The sequence below is a fragment of the Vipera ursinii genome (genome assembly GCF_947247035.1).
Source record: "Vipera ursinii genome assembly, chromosome: 1".
Lineage (NCBI taxonomy): Eukaryota > Metazoa > Chordata > Lepidosauria > Squamata > Viperidae > Vipera > Vipera ursinii.
The window spans coordinates 42578322-42600797 of record NC_139512.1 but is presented as its reverse complement, the minus strand read 5'-3'; the positions used below and the strand labels follow the sequence as shown (position 1 = coordinate 42600797).

The 22476-nt window shown below is 39.8% G+C and overlaps 1 protein-coding gene across 1 annotated transcript; it reads left to right on the top strand.

Annotated features, from left to right (window-relative positions):
- The first annotated feature begins 236 nt into the window (after window positions 1–236).
- CALM1 (calmodulin 1) lies at window positions 237–20434 on the top strand. Its single transcript, XM_083357573.1, has 6 exons — window positions 237–453; window positions 4386–4416; window positions 8171–8314; window positions 16185–16291; window positions 18792–18927; window positions 19109–20434. The coding sequence occupies exons 1-6, from the start codon at window positions 451–453 to the stop codon at window positions 19135–19137; spliced, it is 450 nt and encodes a 149-aa protein (XP_083213699.1). The 5' UTR covers window positions 237–450; the 3' UTR covers window positions 19138–20434.
- The last annotated feature ends 2042 nt before the right edge of the window (window positions 20435–22476 follow it).

The window sequence follows — 22476 nt, the reverse complement described above, 5'->3', positions numbered from 1 at the left end:
GCAGAGTCGCGTGTGGAGCCAGTAACAGGACTCTGCAAGATGCTTAAGTTCCCTCAAGCATCCGTAGCAATAATCCCGGAGGGCAGGGTACGCAAGACTCTAGCGTGGCCGCTGCTACTACGTCCGTCCAGCGAAAGCCCGCGGAGAGCCCGAGCTGTCGCAACTGGGCACTGAGTTGGCAGAGAGGAGTGAGCAGAGGAGGGCTTGAGGCGGCGTGGAGGGTCAGAACTGCCTGCTGCAGTCCTGCTCCTCGTGCGCCCCGGTCCGGGGAGGAGAGTGAGAGGAAAGGCGCTGCTCCGGCGGAGGGATACGCCGTTCCCTATAAAAAAGGCTCCGCGCAGTCTCACACCTACAGCATTTCTGGCAAAGGGAGGAGGAAGCGACGCTGCTCGCTGCCGATCGCCTTCTGCTCCTTCGCCAAGGCACAGAGAGCCAACGCCGCCAGCCGCAATGGTAGGTAGCTCGGATCTAACTCCGGGAGGGATTTTGTTGTTGTTGTTGCTCCTGCTCGGGTTTTGTTTTAAAGCACGGACGAAAGACCTCTGGATTTGTCGCTCGGACTTGCCGCAAGCTGCTCTTCGATCTGTCGACTCTTGGCGGGAACCGACTAAGCAACGCGGTCGCCCTTTTCGCTGCTGCGCCCTGCCAACTTCGGGGGGGGAAGTACAAGCGGGCCCCGTGCCTTTGGAGATCCGCTGGAAAAACGGATCCGCTTTTTTTTTTTTTTTGTGCCTGGAAAGTGAGAATGGCGTTCCGGAACGGGGCGAAGCGTTTAGTCAGTCCTGGCCAGCGGGTTGTCCTTTTGCTTAAAACAGTTTTCACTTGGGCTGTGGAGGAGAGCGTAAGATTGCAGGCGAAGTTCAAGCGGCCCTTGCGACTCGCCGACTCTTGATTTGCTTTCCCCGATCTCGCTTCCTCCCCGGAGCCGCCGGCTCGGCTCTTCTTGTGTGCGGGGGGAAAAACTCGCCACCGCTTGCCCGGAACTGGCTCTCTTGTCGGCGCTCGCTTGCCAGGAGCGCAAGCCGGTTTTCCTCCTAGTTAGCGGACGAGGCTGGGTGGGGATGCTTCGGAGTTCAACAGCGCTCGCTCGGCTGGAAAAGTGGCGGCTCCGCCTGTTCTCGGGCAGGGGGCGATATTGCTTGGCGTACCGGGCGATCGGTTTGTTTGGCACGGGCGGCGGTCCGCAGCTCCTCTTTGGTTTTTTACTTGCGAGGACTTTGGGGCAAATGTTGTAGTAGACGGGGTGGCAGTTGCGCCGGAGGAGCGCGCTGGTTCTCCTCTCCGCATCCCACGTCACAGGGGCGAGGTAGTAATTGTGGCCGCGCCTTGCCCGTAGTCGGAGGTGCTGCGTGCGCTTCTCCAGAGCTGAGATTTCCTGTGTTGTAGCTGGGGAACGGCCCTTCTCCCCTTCCGCAAAACGACAAGGGGCTAAGATTAAGCCTAGATGCTCACTCAAAGAATAAAGGCGGCAGGAATGAGCAGTGGTCGGAAAACGGGTCAGATTCAGGCCTGCCTTGCCACAAGACTGCATTCAAGTGAATGTACCCTATATTTTGGCGGGTGCCGTTTTGATTATTTAGTTGGATAGAAATTCAGGAAGTGGTGGGTTTTCTGGAAGCAGCTTCCCCCTTCCCTGTGCCTTCCAGATGTGCTGCCTGGGGTTGACAGGGACCCGTCCTGAGACATACCTCTGGAAAGTTCCTGGGTGGAACCATAGGGCAGCTCAACATATGGTACCGCTATGGCTGCGGATGGAGCAGAGAGCCCTGCCCTGCGAAGATGCAATGTAAAGAGCCACAGTTTTGATGTTATTAAAAATAGCGTTGATAATTGCATGTGCCTTTTTCTTTTCTTGTGGAGATAATGATAAGGAAAATAGATGACCAGGCTGGCTGTGAAGGAGGTGGTGTTCAGGGGAAGGATGATGGAAACAATCCGTTTCTACACCAGCTGCACTGCGTAGGGGGAGGGGGAGGGAGAACCTCTGTGACTATTGCGCTGCTTCCCACCCCCCAAAAATAATTCTCAAAACCCCCAAATGCAGCAATTGCAAAAAAAAAAACACAACCCAAAACCTTTGGAGGTTGGATTACATCATGTCTCCTCCTCCTCCTCCTCCTCCTCCTCTTGAGCCTCCACCCTACTAATCCCTAGAGGTGGGAAACTAGGAGAAGGTAAAAATCCGTTCTGTTTATGGTAGCAATTGGAAATTATTTCCTAGAAGCCCAGAAAGAAAATCTGAAAAGATCACTAACACAAACACTGTGTGTGTGCGCGCGCGCGTGTGCATGTGCGTGCAAGGGGGCTTATTTCAGTGATTTTTGGAATGGAGAGTGAAAGGAGAACCATGTAGGATTTGTTTATAAGGCAGTATCACAATCTACTAAAATTGACCTTATAGCTGTCTGGGGTATCAAAAAGTATGGATCACAGTTGGGCTGTTGGGACAAGGTCACATTTTGTGCAGAAGGCAGCCAGGGGAAGCCATTTCAACAAGTTTCCCTCCCCCCCTCCATAATGGAGCCCTCCAAATGCGTTGGACTCATGTTGTGATCTGACCCATTTGGAAGTCATTCAATTAGGGAAGGCTGCTTAGTGCACGTGCATTGTAGAAATTGACCCTTACGTTTCATTTTCTCCTCATGTGCAGTTGCATTTTACCTTGGTCAGGCATTCCTTTTATCTCCCAAGAGACCTTCATTCGGGATTTGATTATTATTTTAACAAGAATTGCTGCGTAATTGTGAAATGTGAACTTTCCAAAAATGATACATTGAGAAAAGGAGGGATGAAATCCCAGCTTTTCATTTCCCATAGTAGAAAGGAAAAAGGCCAGGTGTGTCTCATTTCCCCTTTTTGCTGCTGGGAGGGGTTACATCATTGGATCTGACTCCCCCTTTGCACAACCCTGTATGGGCGGGGTGGCTGGCTTAGCATGATGTTAGCTACTTTTTCATCAGGTAGCCAAAGTAAGGCATATTTGTTCTTTTTGCCTAAAAACGTCAAGCTAGATGTTTTATACAATGTGAAAAATGTATAAGTTCAAAATCCAGATTCTTATCCTACAAATCACAGAGGGCTTCAAACACTCCAGTTCTGTTGATTTGCATTCTTCATTTTATTGAGGTGTGGTCCAGTTTCCTGCTCTGCATTGCTCTGATATGTTATGTAAATCACTATGCCAACTGGCCTTACTGAAAGAACATCCAGCAGCGGGATTCTGGGAAGATTTCAAATAGGGTTGCTCAAATTGGTGTGTACAAGTCCTGCAACTTTTTTTTTTTTTTATGAGAAGCTTACTTTGGGATGTCCTTTAATCGCTGGCAAGCCACTGCATTGTGAAGTCAGTTACGCTTGCCAACAGAGGATTTTCAAACTGCAGAGAATTTTGACGCATTTGTTGATCTTCAAATTTCATAGTAAACTTCCAGACGCATCTTCACATCCATCCATCTTGCATATTTAACAGGAAATCAGTATTTGGGTATGACTCTTGCAGCATCAAATAGCTATTTAGAACAAAGCTTTAAGGGAGACATATTCAGTACTTGGATAAGAATATATTTTTTTTCCAAATTCATCCTTTTAAAGAAAATCTAACTTCATTGGGTTAAAAAATGTATTTGCATCTTTCTCACTAAGCTATTAAATATTGATTAGGTTAATTATTTTTAAGGCATTTATGTAGCCGCACATCTTATAACCCAACTCTATATAAATGACTATATGAATGCTTTAAATAAATAAAACATAGTCTCTTTGCACTGACAGTGTCATACAGAGCAGAATATCATTTTTCCTTGCCAAATATTACAGAGTGGGATTATTGATTAGGACAGTACTAAAGCTTCAAAGCAGTGCTTTACTTGGCAAAATTAATAGATTGGCAAGTTCCAGTGATTGCCTTGACAAAAAATATGATTATCAGAAGGGTTTTTTTTAAAAAAAAATTAAAAGCATTTAGTGCTGAATATAATTCTAAGGTGTGTAGTTCTTGTAAAGAAATCACCTGAACAGTTAGGTGGCCCTTGTTTTGCATGCTTGTTTTTGTCGCCTGTTGCTTAGTGGTAGGATCAGTAATCTCATGGCTGTAATGAAAACCTTGATGCAAAATGATTTGTAGGGGGAGGATCTGTTTCTTGACCATCAGAGTAATAAAGAAGGCTCTCCAGCTTTCTGGGTATTTCATATTCCCTCCCATGCTGTCTCAGTTCTGTGTGCACCATCCACTGAAGAGAAGAATAGTTTATTGCCAATTGCTCTTGGATGTGCCAAGCACTAATACAATGTTATGTCATCTTGCCTCTGAGTTGCTGCTGCGTTGTGTGCTTTGACATAGCTACAGGTAAACAATGTTCTGAAATACTTTTCTATTCTTTACATAGGCCGATCAGCTGACCGAAGAACAGATTGCTGGTGAGTATTTTAATTGGAGGGAGATGGTTTCTGTTGGCCTAGCAACTTATTGTGAATACAAAAATATTGCAGAACATTCTTGGTGGCTGCCATTGCTTGGCTATTTCTCAAGATTTTACATTCCTGTTGGCGTGGATTGATCTTAAAAAGACAAGAAAACATCACATTAAATTGTTTTTCATTCAGCAATTTAAATATGTTTATGAAAACATATATATGTTCGTATTTTTTTCTATCTAGATAACTGGTTACCATAGGAATTGAAACCTACTGTCTGGTTATGCAATCCACATCCTTTTGTGTACACCGTTATAGCTGTATAAATGATAAAGAATGCAACTATGATTTGATTTCCTCTGTACATTTACTTATGTACCAATCAAGACCATTTATTTCAACGTTAAACATCTGACGTTTTCTGATGCAATGGATGGTAGTTACTGGGCAAAGCATCGTTTCTCATGAAATTGACAGTGTTTATAGCTTTGTATCAAGGCATATTTATCTGAGAAAAAAGAGTTCTGGGAGTTCTGAAAAAGTATACAGTACAAAATTATTAAAGTAGTTTGGATTTTTCAGAGAAAATGATGGCTCTTGCCAAATTTAATTGTCCATAAGATTGCTTATGCCTAAGTAAGCTCACAGTAATAAATACAACACACGACTTTGGGTGCATGTAGATAAAGTTCCTGATCACAGACTCATGAACAAGTTCTGCCTTTTTTTAAATATTCCTTCCCTTCTTCTGTTACATTTTGGTTTATCAAATCACAATTTCTGTTTGGTTTGCACAAGGTTGTGGCTAAATATACCAAAGGAAAAATAGTATAGAATAATTATGGGTCTTTAGACAATTGCATTGTCTAGGTCAAGAGTGGGCTGATATTGGCTGATAAATCCTGAACAGTCATTGCTTCTTTTTATGATTTTTCTGTCCTGCTCATCCTCTAAAGCAGATGTGTGCAAAATTCAGCTGTGAAGTGGAAAAGATATTTCACATACAGCATGGGTGTGTCCACATTTCCCTGGCTTGTGATGGTTGAATTAAGGAGCAGGCAACGGAGCACTGAGCTATGATCCTTAGTGCTTATTTTCTTGGCACAACTTCTTTAAGGAGCTGCCCACCAGTATAATGAGCATGCTTATGACAGATCTGAACCATTGGAGATCTGAATACCGCACACCTTGTATTCAGAGCTTCGTACCTGGTTGCATTTCTCCCTATGCATGTAATGCTTATAGTAATGCTGCAGGTGCAGCATGATGGCTAAGAGTCTGAGATACGAATCAGGAAGCCCCTAGTTCAAACCTTACTTCTTCCATAAGTAATTTCTTTTTTTTTTACATTCTTGCCAATCTTGAAAGTATTTTTTCCAAGTAAATAATGACATCTCTCTCTCTCTCTCTCACACACACACACACACACACATATAAATTGTGTGATTTGCATCATCCCCGCCATCATGTCGACTAGATTAGGCCAGGGAATTACTGTTTAAATATATCTGTAGGGCATCAGACTGAAAAAGCTTGATGTATTATCATTGTGTTTTCAGGATGGGTTAATAGTTAACCTGCAGTTTCAGTGTTAAGAGATCCTAAGTGTGAATGAACCCTTAAGAACATTACCACTTTGTTGAATCAAAGCATAGTCTATGGCATGCAGAATTCTTTACTCATATTCTGTTTCTGGGATACGTGCAATCTAGATTAGGATCCTGTTTTTCACACTGAAACCATGTCTCAGAAAAGCAACAAGCAGGATATGAATTCTGTGAGTCCTTGCACTTACCTTCCATAGTAATTAATATTGAGAGACTTACTACATCCAGACCTGGAACTAATAAATAGCTGCCATGATGGTCTCCATTCTCTTTAAAAAGATTTACAATTACATCGTACGGAAGAGCTAATTAGGTGCTCTGTGAAGTATTTTATTTAGCTTCACTGGATGACATGTTTAAGTGTAGTGAGAAGCAGATGCTATGCAACTGTAAATGTTGTATACAATGTAAAGGCTTTAAAAAACCCATGTGTTCAGTGTCTAAGAGGAAACCATTGATCTTTGATCCTAATATTTATACTCATTTGTTCTTTTTCCTTTAAAAGAGAAAAACAGGTTTCTTTTGCAGCAAATCAGTTTATAATCTTTATGAATGCAATATATTATAAATATAACTATCTGTTTAGATATCAGTAATGTCACAGCTATCTTCACCATATCTCACTCCCATCACTCTCAGACTTTCTAGTTTTTTTAGGACATGGAACTTTGGATTCTTGTGATGTACGTTAGGATGAGAAAAGGAGAATGGTTCCGCACATACTATTTATTTATTTATTTAGATTTATATACCGCCCTTTCCTGAAGGACTCAGGGCGGTTTACAGGGCATTTAAAAGAAAGTCAATACAAACGTTAAAACAAATTTAAAAAGATTAAATAGAACCCTGAGAAAATTAAAACCCAGTTAAAATTAAGATTAAAAAATTCTCAGCCTGGGCCAGAGAGCTCGAAGAGCCAGGTCTTCAGGTCCCGGCGGAATGAACGGAGGTTGGGGGCAGTCCTAAGCTCCGCAGGCAGCTGGTTCCACAGGGCAGGCGCACCCACAGAGAAGGCCCTTCCCCTGGGTGTTACCCGCCAGCAGGCTTTAACCGGCGGCACCCTGAGGAGACCCTCCCTGTGGGAGCGCACTGGACGAAGGGAACTTGATGCTGGCAGCAGGTGTTCCCTCAAATATCCCGGACCCAAGCCATTTAGGGCTTTATAGGTCATCACCAGCACCTTGAATCTCACCCGAAGGGCAACTGGAAGCCAATTCAGCTCGCGGAGTAGAGGTGTTATATCGGAGTATTGGGAGACCCCCCCATCACTATGTGGGATTTTGAACCCTACTTTCCATGTTTCACATCCAGAAATGTCTCCTGATGTTATGGAAGTGGATGCTGCTCTTGTCTAGCTTTGTAAAGTGGATGCTTTATACATGACTTGGATTACTAGTCATTCTTTGTTGACTCAGTATAGTGATTATTGTAGGCCAAAATAACTTTTGGGTCTCAGGATGCTGCTCTTGTCTAGCTATTCTATACTAACTTCCTTCTTGGATCTTCCCCAGTTTGCACCCACAGAATACTGCACTTTTTACTCATGAGCATTTTACTAAGACATAGTTTTATACAGTTAGTATTTGACTTATGACCACAGTTGAGCCCAAAAATTATGTTGCTAAGTGAGACTGTTGTTGTGAATTTTGGTCCACTTTATGACCTTTCTTGCCACAGTTCATAAGTGAATCACTGTAGCTGTTCAGTTACTAACACATTAAGTGAATCTGGCTTCCCCATTGAATTTGCTTGTCAGAAGGTTGCAAAATGTGATCATATGACTCCAGGAGACTGCAACCGTCATAAATATGAGTCAGGTGCCAAGTGCTTGAATTTTGATCACATAATCATGGGGATGCTGCAACAGTTGTAAGTGTGAAAAATGGCCATAAGTCACTTTTCTCAATGATGTCGTAACTTTGAACGGTCACTAAATGAACTGTTGTAAGTCAAGAACTACCTGTATAGTCCAAATGGGGAAAATTGTAGGCCTGTATATTGTTGGTTAGGCATACGTGCCGTTTGCAAAAAGATGAAACATGTCCTTAATTTGTTCACAGTGGTGTATTGTTCACTGGACAGGAGACTCATTCATACATAGTGCTATCACGTTGCTGTGTGCTGATGATTTTTTTCTTCCCTGTCCTCAGAGTTCAAGGAAGCCTTCTCTTTATTTGACAAAGATGGTGATGGCACCATCACAACCAAAGAGCTGGGGACTGTCATGAGGTCGCTCGGTCAAAACCCTACCGAAGCAGAATTGCAAGACATGATTAATGAAGTGGATGCTGATGGTAAGCATATGAAGGGATGAACCAGCTCTCATTCATGCATGAGCATAATTCAGTTTGTTCTATTCATTACTCAATTTTGGTAAAAGTTTTAAATTACAGAATATGAATGTTTCTTGCAGCTAATTACAACTGTGCTTTATACTCCTAATAAAATCTGCCATGGATTAATGACAGTTATGAATGTGTCTGCATCAGGGCAATCTAAATAAAAACAATACATGAAGATACAGCATATCTACTAAGAATTTTATTTATTTCTGTCCTTGACATAGCTGCTGTCACTTATTAATTAAGTTTATATATTATGTGTAGGCTGGGACTAATGCCAGGTATAGCTTTTTGTTGCAGATCTTAACATTACAAACAGGTTTGTAATGGGAAAGAAAGTATTTTAGATAAGTAGGACCTAAGCCATTTAGGACTGTAAAGGTTAATATCAAAACTCTAAGCTCTGTACAATAAACAGTTTATAATCAGAGCAGATCTTGTGGTACAGACATCACATGTGACAATCTGTCAGTTGCATTTGCATTGCAGTTTCCACTCTTTTCAACAGTAGCTCCTTATGATGAGTGTTATAATAAACAAAATGGAATGCAACCAAGGCAAATCATTACCAAATACAACTACCTCAAGAAGGGCCACAGCACAAACACTAGGTATAAATTGAACCCAACTTTCAAGTTTTATTACTTCTGTGGATTGAATGGTAAAGAGCAGCATCATGAGCAAATTTACTCCGTATACTGCTGGCATCTGATTACTGTCCCCAGCAGTTTTCTATAGATGTTGAGACAAGTTATAACTATGGGACATGATGGATAAGAAGCCAGATGGTGAACACTTAGGTCCCAGACAGAGTCCAACTAAAAGAACCAAAACTGCCGTAAATCTTGGTATTTCCAAGATTCAGTCCTATCAGATGATCCCAAGGCTATCATGGTTAATGGTATCAAAACTTTCCCAGAAGCCCAGGAGAAGGAGTAGAGCTGTATTCCATCCCATCTGCTTCTGGCAGAGACCCTTGCCAATGTAATCCCATGATTAAAATGGCTCCCAATAATTATATAATTAGTATAATTCAGTTGTGTCTGGAATCGTAAAGTCTTCTCGGTTCCTTTCCCAGAAATGGAATGATTGAGTTCATTTATATTGCACAGATTGCCATTGTCAAGGGAAAAGAGGGTTTTCTTTGCATGGACTCTGCTTGCCTTCTTTATGCAATAAGATACATCCTTCCTATAGTGACACATAGATTACGTCTCTTTAGAATGAGGTCAGTCCTATCTTAATTAGTCAAGAAAGGCAAGAATTAAATTATTGGCTGGTAATCCTCATCTCTCCATAAAGCTAGCCCCAGAATTCCATATAATGGGACAAGCTGTTGCCAAATTTGTTTCCTTACAATTTGTCCAAGTGTATTTATTTATTAAATTTATTTGCCATTTGTAGCAATAAAATTATAAATTATGCTCAAAAGATTGGGTGGGAGGAAAGAAAGCATGCAGGGGGTTAGGTGGAATCACCTCCAGGTGACACTCTCCATTGGGGCTCCAAGCCAACTGATAGAGCTAGATTTTCAGGCCCTTATGGAAGTCAGGAGCAGATCTCACCTTGGAGAGTAAGATGTTCCAAAGGGCAGGAGCCATGGCAGAGAAGCCTCTTCTGTATCCTGCCAACCGAAATTCCTTGACCGGTGGGATCCACAGCATACCTCCTCTCCTGGTGCAGGTGGGATGAGCCCATCCCAGCCCATCCCATTGGGGTGAAATGGTTCCTCAGGGAACCTGGACCTGTGCAATGCAGGTCTTTACAGGTAATAATCAACATCTTGAATTGCACCTGGAAGCAGACCAGCATCCAGTGTAGCTTTCAGAACAGCAGTGTTGGAGCACAGCTGATCAACTTTGCTACCAAGAATAATTCTGGCTGTGTTATCTCCAACATATTGGTGAAAAATATGCCACTTGTACAAATAAAGCAATGCTGGCCTCTTTGTGGATGGAGAGATGACAGAGAAGTAAGCATTCTTTAATACTTCTCCAGCTGTTCCATAATCTTCAAATAGAGCTCAATTCCTTTTTTTTTATTTAAAAAGTTTTACAGTACATTTTAACTTTAATAATCCCCCCTCCCCCACCCCTATCTAACCCTCCCTATCCCTCTCCCCCATTCCCCCCTTCCCCCCCCCCGACTTCCCAGAGCTAAATACAGGGTATAAAAACGAAAAAAAAAACATAAGCATCCATATGCTATCAACAATAAACTATTAATTCTATCACCCTCTAGCTCATGTAAAATGAATACAAACAATATTAATATTACAGATAAAAAAGGAAGAAAACAGAAAAGGAGCTTTACTCAAATGCTAAATGAAATTTCTTAGTCCCAATCCTTATTCATATTAATTTCAAAAAAGATTCAAAAAATTTCAACTATTTACATTCTCCCACATTTCTCTAATTTCTAAACAAATTCTCAATTACGCGCCAAGAGCGCCTATCTCTATTAACCTTATTAATCTCCAACCAAACTAAACTATAATCAAAAATAGTTCTTGCATATGTCACGCCAAATGTCTCGCAGTTCCAGATCATCCTTGAGTACAAATAAAAAAAAGATTTAGGCAATCTAGCATGACTCAGGACACGCTAAAAAAAAACACAAAAAAACCCCAACCAGCTTTATCCATCTGTACGTCTAGGACACCATTCCAATCTCCAATGAAAATAAAATAAAAAAATTAAAAAATTTATAATCCAATTAGGTAACCTTTATGTGTAGTAAGTTAAGAAAAGTCAACTTATTGTTGATTAGGAGCTTGCGTACCCCATCTTAAATTCAATAAATCCTTTTGGTCCATAACCCTAATATGCGTTTCTTGCAAACAAATAACATCAGTCTTAAATATTGAAAAACTTTCTTTCTCCTCTATGAAGAATTTAATCCATTGACATTCTAAATTAGAAATTTAGTCACCAATCTTGACGCCCCCAAGCTTTTGGATCACGTCTGAAATGGCCCCTGTAACTTCTTTGGACCACGCCCCTCCCACAGCTTCACTGTAAGTACGCTTTGGAGATTCCATAACTTTCTGCTGGTCTTGCTCTTGCTCTCGTCTCGCTCGTCTTAGGGCGGCACGCGTCATCCTCTGCTCTCCAGCAGCAGCCGATGAGACTGTAACTTGATCCCCTCCAGCACCATTCTCCTCTGTCTGTCTACCTGCAACATCTTGAGGCTTTCCCTCACCATATCCCTTTGCAGCTTCCAGAAGTGATAGGGGGTTGCTTTTAGCACATTGCTGTAAAAATCATGTGCCTGGGCCACAGTAACCAGACGATGTCTTTTACCTTCGTGCATCACCACCAATCCGACTGGAATCTCCCATCTAAACTTGATATCACATTTTTTAAGTTCCTGTACAAGAAATGCAAAATCTTTCCTTCTCCTTAAAATCTTTGGAGGAATCTCTTTTAAAACCAGGACTTCTTGCTCAGCAACTACCAATTTAGTATCATAAGCAGCTTGAATGACTTCATCTCTAATTACTCTCTTTGTAAAATAGACCATCATATCTCTGGGTAACTTCCTCTGTCTTGCAATCCATGAATTTACACGAAAAATTTTATCCATGCTTCCCTCAATTTCAGATGCTGGCTGGCCCAATACCGCTTCCAAAGCCTCAGAGATCAGCTGCTTTAAATCTTCTTTAGGATTCTCTTTTAAACCCCTGATTCTAATAGCATACTGCATCTGATGGTACTGAACAAGGCTCAATTCTCCGTCCATTTTGTCCCTTATAGTTTCATTCTCTAATACCTTTACTTCTAATATAGAGTTCTTTTGACTGAGATCCTCCACTTTTTCATCCAGCTGTTGCACACATTCAGCTACACTTTCAATTGTAGACAACATGTCTACCCTCATTGCTCTAAACTTCTCTTCCATCTTCTTCTCGAATTTCTCCTCCAGCTTTTTCAACTTTTCATCCATCATATCAGACATTAATTGTGAGTGCTTTTCAAAGGCATCTTGTAAATCCTTAAGCATCAATGCCAGAGGAGGTGCAGGAGGAAGCAAAGCTTGCAACGAGGTCTGTTGCACCGGGGAAGACCCTGCATTCCGAAGAGCTTTAGAAGTTTTGGCCGCCATCTTTCCCCACTTTCACTTGTTGCGCACTTTCACTTTAAAGCTAAAAAATCCATTGAGCTAGAGAGTAAAGATAAAAGTCCACATCACCTTGACCTCCTGTACCGCTCTGCCTGCATCTTGATACTCAAGGGTATTTCCTTTTGGCAGGGGTGGTTGCTAACGCCTGGCTCTGCTCCAAAAATCACGGAGCAGAGACGCTGCGCAGCTCGGAGCAACCCAGGCTTCGGGGGGGCTCAATCCTTCAGCCGCCCAAACTCTCAGCTCAGGCGGCCCCGGAGAGCTCAACCCCTACCTGGGGCCTCACCCCCTCCTCTTCTCCCGAGGAGGGGGCTTCAAATCCATCTAAACAGCTGATCGACGCTGTTTACGATGAAAAAAACACAGCTGCGGAGCGGACAGCCCGGAGGCGGCTGTCTTCGGCGTCGCGTCGCCACCGGAAGTCCCAATAGAGCTCAATTCCTGTTCAATGTTTCCAGAGTTCCTCCAGTTGTGTTCCATTTGTCATCTTATTTACTTCATTACTGTATTGTCATATTCTTTGCTGAAACTGGTCTGGTCTTGCTATGTGAGAGAAAAGAGTGGCCATTATTTAACCCATCTCTAAATTGGATAGGTTAGGCCGAGCACCGACATAGTAGCTGATATGTACAATGGGAAATTTCCTAAATGCATTAGGATAAATATCTATTGCTAAGCACATTGGTTTGTGCTTAAATTGTAAGCCGCCCTGAGTCTTCGGAGAAGGGTGGGATATAAATGGGATTAAAATAAAAATAAATAAATAAAAATAAATGCGTTTGATGCCTGAATTGGATTGTTTTAACTAAGATTTCTATCAGCTGCCAGTCTCACTAGAAGGTGATCTGTCCATGTCAGCTGGGTTATCATAACTCCCCCAACTTCAAATCACTAGCTCCACCCAAGCAGAAAACCACACCTAATATGTGTCGTGAACAAAATGCTTATAGTAAACCAATGCCTTGCCAGAGGTCAGAACAGCTAGCTCAGGAAGAGAGACTATTGGGTTGCAGGATAGACAATATGCTAACAGTATCCCTATCTCCAAATGCAGTAGAATGCACTCAGGTCTGGCAGACTGTCAAATGGAGTCAGTGAAATAAAAACCTTATAGGCAACAGCTTATCTTATCTTCTTACCCTCTAGTTTTAGCCTTTGTGCTATGGAGTAGCTTGGCGAGAGATGGACTCCTGCTTTCTCCACCATGTCCTTGTGATATACTCCAAATCTAAATTAAATCCAGGATTAAATTCTGGGTAAAAGATGTTTGAACGGCAAGAAAATTTGCAGTGTATTTTTTTGTTGTCACACAACTTTCTAGATAAAGAGATCTAATCTCCCTGGAGTTTATTATAATCTCCCTAGTGATTATAATATAGCTTGCCATTGCTTTCTTGGGTGTTTTTCAACTTCTAGACTAGGCTGTAGCCATGGGATTTCCTGATTTCATGTTGTTACTAATAGCTCTGACCTTTTTTAGCATTTTCAAGGTCAGCCAAAATTGGCTAAATCCCACTACCTGCTGTGAAATAATTGTGTATTGGAGCTATGTATTTCAGGTCAAATTACACATTACCTTAGCTGCAAATTTTTATCACGCATCTTCATGGTATTGGCCCTAGTTAGGATGGGACTCTGGCATAGTTAGGCATGGTTGAAGAAACTTAACATACAAAATGTTTCTGACTGCCAAAGAAAGGTTATTTTCATTGCTTAAAATCTTTGAGTGGCTTGTTGAGAGAGACACTAAAAAAATATAGGTGGGTTAGAACAAAAACTATATAATTAAAACTGGGTGTGATTAATATGATAGCTGTTCACTGTTTTGTTTAATCATTTTTAGCTCAGTCACATTTTATGTGTTAATATTTGAGTTCTCTGGGTACTGTTTCTTAGAGTGTGGGGGAATCATAAATAGTAAGAAAGAATATTTGTAGCTCAGGGTTGAAATGAGGGGTCCTTGGTGCTCTTTGAACTTGGTTGTTTTCTTGCAGATGTTTCATTACCCAAACTAGGTGCACATCAGGGATCAAAAATTTCTTCAAAGTTGAAATGATCTCTAGAGCAGAGCATGGCATAAGTGGAATTGAAGCCCAGTCATACTCCTGCATATCTTCTTGTGATACAAATGAGTTTAAAATAAGAGTTTGAGTACTTGAATGTTATAAAAAGACAGCTTGATCAGAGTGATGCAGATTTTTGAAATACATTTCTAATCTGTAAAGAGCAGCTAATATTTTCTTACAACTATCTCATCCTGTCTTGTCAATAAAAAGATTTCTAGTCCAATAAAAAAATTCTAGTCCAATAGTGGCAGAGATTCAGAGCACTACTACACTGTTGTCTTCTAGATGGGATATAATTCACTGCCATAATTCTCTGCCAATATGCTGTGTATGAATGGAAGGCATCAAGTTTGTGAAAGCTCACAGTTGTATATCATGTCGAAGACATGAGAACCAATTTTTAATAAAATAATTGTCTGCTTATAATTGGTTAATTTGTCTTATACATACAAATATGAAACAGTGCTTAAGAAAAGCCTTTATTGGGGTCAATTGTACAGCATCCCTTCCAAAAAAACCACAGCTTTGAGAATTTTGTAGATCTGTTCCTCAGATTGTTTGCAGAAACTGCGTGGAATGTAAGGAATATATGTGCTGAACAAGACGTCATAATGTTGACCTTCCAGTCACCTACAATTCTGTCTGTACTTATTTCCCAAGATCAACAGTCAGATTTCAATTCCTTTGAAAATTAGTCTGGTATTTAAAGAGAATAGAAAGGCTGAAGTTATAAATTAGCATTAAAGCTAGATTAGATAATCTGGATTATGTAAAACTAAGAATTTCCATTTCATAGTTGAGCAGATAGTAGAGGAGAATAAATTTCATTTCTGTCTTTCCCAACTCCTAAAATTTCTACCTGCTATGGCCTTTGATCTGGACAGCACAAATTTGGGTCAGTTATGTGATGTTTTCTAAGCAATTCAGGAGTGCAGGAAGTCAAACTGATTGACATTTGCTAAGGAATTGCATCTTCTTTATCTAAAACCTTTGGTGGTATAAAGTGGCTCTGCTACAGCAAAAAAAGCAGAAGTCCAGAACATTTTTATTCTTTAAAAACTGATAGCATGTGTATGATGTCATAACTTGGCTGAGAACCCAAATGATTTCCAGTGAATGTCAAATGCAGCAAGAAGTATGGATCTAAAAGTGAATATATCCAAGAGTAATAATGTTTGATAGGGAAAATGGAGTGAATTAATACACACAGGGTGAAGAACTGGAACAAACAGATTAATCCGTATCCCTTGGCAGAATGAATTATACAATATTAAGATATGTAAATCTGGTAGAAAGGCAGTGAATAGCATGAATGTTAAACAGCAATGAGGCTTAGGCATGTCAAGAAAAAAACAAAAGTATATTGAAGGCAATATGAATAGCATACTTAACTATCTATAATAAAACAAGAGGTAGGACAAGAAAAAATGGTGAATGAAGATACTGAAAACTGAACAATATGAAAGAACTACATTGGGGTATTTGATTAAAATAAATGTATGAGAATCCAGTTATAGAACAAATTTTAACTAAAGAGGAATGGATTGAGAGGAAGAAGACAGAATAAATTCTGTTTTGATAGAGTTGAAAATACATTTGGACATATTTTTTCCTTCCTATGCCTTTTTTGACAGGCAATGGCACCATTGATTTCCCAGAATTCTTGACCATGATGGCTAGAAAAATGAAGGACACAGACAGTGAGGAAGAAATTCGTGAGGCATTCAGAGTTTTTGATAAGGTATGATTTTGAGGTTAACTGTGGTGTGCGTATGTTATGTTAGTGTTATAATATACATGTTCCTTGGAATTGTTCTTTGTTGCTAAAAGCAGATGTCCTCCTAGTAAAGTCCAGTGTGTCTTGTTTTTTAACATTTGCAGTTCACAATCAAATTTCTAACTGGTTGCTTTGTTTGATTAATCTTCCTAGCAAAACTATTTGGAAGGGCAACATAACATGAGAACTGTAATGTATTTTGTACGGAAACAATTGATACTCTGCAAATGCATCCCTGAAATCTTGAAAGAGGACTCTTGTCACAGTCTACTGTTTACTGGATGCATTTCTTTAAAAATATGTCTGGTGAAAACAAGTACAGTGTATAAGATTCCTTTAACAGAAAACCAGAATTGCCCAAATTGCATTGAGTATGCTTGTGACAAACATTCTAGTATATGGCACTGTGATGTATAATTGAAATGGCTCTGATTAAGGAAGAATTATGTTTGGGGAAGCAATTAACAATGCTTTCCATCTTTTCACTGTAGCAGCAAGTTGTTTGGATTCTCGGGGAACATTATGACTAAGTGAAAAATTTAGTCCAGGTCTCTCTGTTTCTGAATCCCGTACAGAGTTGATGTATCTGTCAGAATCAGAGTTGCTTGGGTTTGGCTAACAAGTCTTTTCTCTCTGCTTGTGTTCAGTAAGGTCAAAACTTGAAAGGTCTATTTTTTATCTCAACATCACCTACTAAATGGAAGAATTGTATCTTTAATAAAGAGTCTGAAGCATTTTTTTTATTTCAGCTTGTAAGGTCTAAATTGTACTCTTCCAAGAGGATAGGTGGCTTGGGTCAGATCACCTCAGTCCAAATAATAGCTGGTCATTCCAATCAGGAGCCTGCCAGATAGGCCGGGGGTGCAAATTCAAAAATTCCTAAGCAGTAAAGCTTTCTGGGAGCTGCAATTCTGACAGGATGCTAGGTTGAGAATAGTTGCAATAACTTCTGGCTCATTAGACCTTTAGGAAAAAAACCCCAAATTTCCTATAAAATCTAAACTAAGAAGTGGTTAACAATTTTTGAAAGAAGCATTCTGAACCAGCCCAATAACTTAAAATTCACTCTTACCTTGATTTCTAAGCACATAGATCTTTGGATCAGTTGGTACTGTTAGGATATTTGTATGACATAGGTTTATGTTTTTTTAATTTCTGTTGTTTGTGTTTTTCCCATGGGAGGGAATTTCTTGCTGTTCTGTAGAACAGAGGTCCCCAACCTTTTGGGCACCAGGGACTGGTTCCGTGGAGAGAGGTTTTTCCGCAGACCGGAGGGTGCGTGGCTTTGTGTGCTGCCTGCACCTTGCAGATGTGTCTTTGCTTGTTTGTGCAGCCCGGTTGCTGGCATGCCGTGGCCCGGTACTGGTCCATGGACCGGGGGTTGAGGACCCCTGCTCTAGAAGACCTCATAGTCATTGGAGCTTATATAAGCATTCAAATAAGCTGTTGGTAGAGTTAGAGAAATTTCTCACTGTCTTAAGAAGAAAGACACTGTTAACATATATTTAGATTCTGATGATTTGTTTTTTTATGATGGCACACTCAACAACTTTACTGGCATTTTTAAGTGATTTCATGTTAGAAACATTCTTTGCAGTATAAAAAAAGCAGTAGACTGTAACAAGATTGGAACATTGATTCTAAAGCTAATTACAAAGCTTTTAAGATGGCAAAATAAATAGTTTGAGGACTTGGATTTGAGTTAAAGTTTAGTTCTTCTGCAACTTATTTTTTTTTTTTGCCTAACAGTGACATTTTGCATAATACTATAAGAGATTATTCTTCTGGTAATCCTACATTCCTGAAAGATTTGGGTTATGTTCTTTGCACACGTTCCTAAGATTACCCCAGTAGAATTAAATTCTGGATAATATAGGTAGGATAAAGATAATAAAAACATAGAACATAGAAAGCAGCCTTATTCCAGGTTTAGCCCAGAGTTTGCTATTGCTATAGCACCTTTTTAAGATCTCAAATGTGAATTGTTCCTATTAGTTATTCCCTGATCTTTGGGCTGGAGGTACCAGCCTGTTATCCCTTCAGGTTCTTTCATTTCCAAAGAATTTGCCATATTTATTTTTTAATTTTTTATTTTAATTCCATTTATATCCCGCCCTTCTCAGAAGACTCAGGGCGGCTTACAAGCTTAGCAGTAGCCTTCATTCTATGTATATGCCTACTTATTAGGGATTTCACACAAACCCCCCCAAGCGGCATTATTACAAAGTCAGCTTATTGCCCCCAACAATCTGGGTCCTCATTTTACCTACCTCGGAAGGATGGAAGGCTGAGTCAACCTTGAGCCTGGTCGGATGCGAACCTGCACTAATTGCAGGCAGCTGGTGTTACTTAAGGAGGCATTAGCCCACTGCTCCACCAAGGCTCTTGTATTTTAAAAATTATTTCTGGAACCTTATATTTCTCTCAATTTTGCACAATTTGTTTTCCCTCCCTCTCCCTGCAGGATGGCAATGGTTACATCAGTGCAGCAGAACTACGTCATGTTATGACAAACTTAGGAGAAAAGTTAACAGATGAAGAAGTAGATGAAATGATCAGAGAAGCAGATATTGACGGAGATGGACAAGTTAACTATGAAGGTATAATGTTGATTCCTATAACTATAGAATTTTTCAAGAGCAAAAGTTAAAGTGGGGCCCTAGAAGTTGTGGATAGTTAATTTTGTAAATCTTAGAATAGCAGGGTAAGGGATTTTTGCATTACAGGTTATGTTGTTTCATTTCTGAAATGGCTCAAAATACGTTCCTTTGTTTCTTTCAGAATTCGTACAGATGATGACTGCAAAATGAAGAGATCTCTTTTCACCTTTTATTTTCCTCTAGAAGAATCAAATTGAATCTTTTACTTACCTCTTGCAAAAAAATGTTCATTTATTCATTCTGTTTCTGTATAGCAAAACTGAATGCTGAAATACCTTCTGTCCACAAACTGCATGTAATGGTTGGTGGTCCTGTTCCCCAAAAAATCAAGTTAGCCATCAGTTTTTCCCCCCAAATATAAATAATTGTACTGCCTTTTAAAAATAAGAAAGCACTTAGTGAACTCCTCAAAAAGTTCCATTTGCTAATAACTATTACTCTGTTTGGGCTGGCCAGTTTTTCATGCATGCAGCTTGACAATTGAGCACAGTCAGACATTTGTATTAAAACAGTTTTTAAAAGGAGAAAAATCTTAAAGGGAAAAATGCCTAATCACTCTTTTGTCAAAAGGTGGGTTCTGGCTGAATCTGTAGTTATAAAATTGTCAAAGCTGGTTACTTCCAAATTGTTTTATACCTCAGGTGGTATGCAGCAAGGACTGGAAAAAGTTTAGAGGCAATTCCACCCCCCCTCTCCCTCCCCACCCAAGGTGGAGAAGGCTCACCAATATGTAGCTGTAGTTTGTTTCCAAAAGCAAATAGGTGGCATTTCTGTGTTACTACATTGATTTTAAAATTGTCTGCATTGCACTATTGTAGAACGGATGTTGGGCCATTACCGTTCTAAAACGTTTTAACAAAATCTTTACCAAAGGGCAGGAGCGCCTTTGGATATATGCTCCTTCTCTCTCTCTCTCTCTCTCTCTCTCTCTCTCTCTCTCTCTCTCTCTCTCTCTCTCTCTCTCTCTCTCTCTCTCACTCTCACTCTCACTCTCACTCTCACTCTCTCACTCTCTCCTTGTCTCTTTCTCTCTCTTTCTCTCTCTCTTGCAGTTTTAAAATTTACTGTACCGAGACTTGGAGCTGGCAGAGGAGCCTGTGGACTTCAGCACAACTATCAACATCAATGTTCAAGATAGTACAGTTATGTCCATTCCAAGTTGTAAATGCTAGTCTTTTTTCCAATAAAAGACCATTAACTTAAAGGTGGTGTTACATGCTTTGTAAAAGCCGAAAAGATTTATCTCTATACAATTTGAGAGATTAAACCAAAAAGAAAAAAAAAAGGTAAGGTGGCAGTACGAAAGAAAAATGTGTTCTGTGAATGACTTGCTGCTAAATTATAATGCACATGTATGCAATAACTTAACCTGTTTAATGTTTCTTCAAGATGGCAAGAACTGACCTCTTGTAACCCAAGACCTTTGCTATAAATAAATGAACTTGTGCTTGCCTTTCATCTTTATGACAATCTTAATTCAGTGGCTTGTTTGATTCTGACTCATCTGGAGTCTGTAGGGAAGTAGCACCATTTTTTATTCCTGGTTAATGGTAGCTGTAATGCTAGAACTGACATTTATTAGTCACTAGTCTAGTCTAGTAAGGGGTTGCATATTGCTGAGATATCTAACTCTATTGAAAAGGAGAGAAAAATTTAGCAAGGCAATAAAGTGGGAATCCAATGTAAGAGTCTTAGGATCAAGCACATATTCAAATGGAAGAGTTTTAAGCATTCAAGTTCAGCTTTGGGTCATGGAGTGCTTTATAAAGCAGAATCCTAAATATATCTTTTTAACAGCTTATAGTGGTTTCATTCATGCAGAAGCATAGACTACAATGAGTATTTCAAATTCTGTAATTAAGCTTTGTTCAAAAAAGCCTTAGCTCTTCGTGTTATGCACCAAAGCAGAGGATAGAAACCTAAGGGTTTTGGAGCTTGTTTGCTAACATTTCTTTAGTGTGTAGATTGGCAATTGGATGCTCTCCAGAGATTTTGGACTTAATTCTCAATAGCACCAACTAGAATGATCAATGGCAAAGAATGACAAGGGTTGTCCAAAATATGGAAGGTAGACTTGTATATCTGCAGCAAAAGATTGTGATGTGAATAAGGGATATGTATGAAACCACTTGGATTAAGAGTGAGAAGACTCTTTAGAGTAAGAAATCTTACCATTTTGTTTTGAAATTGAAAACTAACTGGCATTTCAAAAAGTATTTAAAAGAAGTATATACATCTCAGCTGGGAATTCCATGCCATTATTTGATCAGACAATCCAAAGAAATGAGATCAAATGATGAAAAGTAATAGCTTACTGTAGTGGACAAATATCTGGATGCTTGTGTGTTTGCAAATGAGTATTCTATATTGCATTTTTCTGTATTGATGGATTTTTATAGAAGGTCTAGATAGCATCAAGGTTTAATCAAGCGGTGTTTACAATGCCTGCTGCATTCGCATTTTTTTAAAAATTGCAAAAGCATCTGAGGAACAAAATCCAACAGGAATACAATTTTTTGGCTTCTATCTTTAGTTAGAGGAAGAGGCACTACAGAGACAAAGGGTTTAGGAAGATAGGTTATTGGATTTGTTCTTTATTGTCAGGTTGGAGATGAAACTAAACAGAAAAAAATAAGGGAGCAAATTTCTTTCTTTATAAAACTAGAAATACAACTCCAGTGTAGCCATAATTATTTAGCCCCAATTCCTTTTCCCTATAAGTGTGGAGGTAAAAATTGAGACTGACTCTTGATGACTCCTTGGAGATAACTGCAGTTTCTTTAGCAACATTAAGAAAGTTATTTGCTACTGGCACCATTTGAGATATTTTTTAACTTCTCTGTCTAGCCAAGAGGCATGATATTCTCTAATGGGACTTCCCTAGCCCCAATCCTCCAGCTTCTAGTTTAAAGTAAGTCAAGTACTGCCACATTACAATGGAAAGTAATGCAAGGTCAATATGATGCAGAAATACATGTTTCAAAAGGTCAGGAAAATGGGAACTAATAATTATGAGGATGTAACTCAGTTATATCAAGATTTATTTGTATGAACAGCAGATTCATACAAGTGGGTTTCCACTTACCAAATCACTTAACACTGGTTCAAACAATATTTTGTTGGATTTACATGCCACATTACATTGGGGTAGTAAATTTTTTTGGAAGGGATTAATGATTACAGTATAATTTCTTTGAAGGCTGCGAGAGGGTTGCAATTTTTTGCAAGGTTAAGATGACAGTTTCCTCTCCCTCAATCTCAAAAAAAAGTAATAATAATAGCTCTGAAGCATCATACCCACTCACTTGGGGAATGTCTGGGAAGATTTTTGAGGTTGCAACAATAATCTTAACTAGTTATTCCTTTCCTTTTTAAAAATGTAAAGGATCTACAACTTGGGCTGAATGCAGCTATGTTTATGTCTTTCATCCCTGTTTTACATTAGGCATGCATTTTTAAAAGCAAGATATTTTACTACAGCAATTCACT

Coding starts and splice junctions, on each gene's coding strand:
- CALM1 (XM_083357573.1), top strand. Junction 4,417..8,170: donor GACCGAAGAACAGATTGCTG/GTGAGTATTTTA, acceptor CCCTGTCCTCAG/AGTTCAAGGAAGCCTTCTCT. Junction 18,928..19,108: donor TGGACAAGTTAACTATGAAG/GTATAATGTTGA, acceptor TGTTTCTTTCAG/AATTCGTACAGATGATGACT.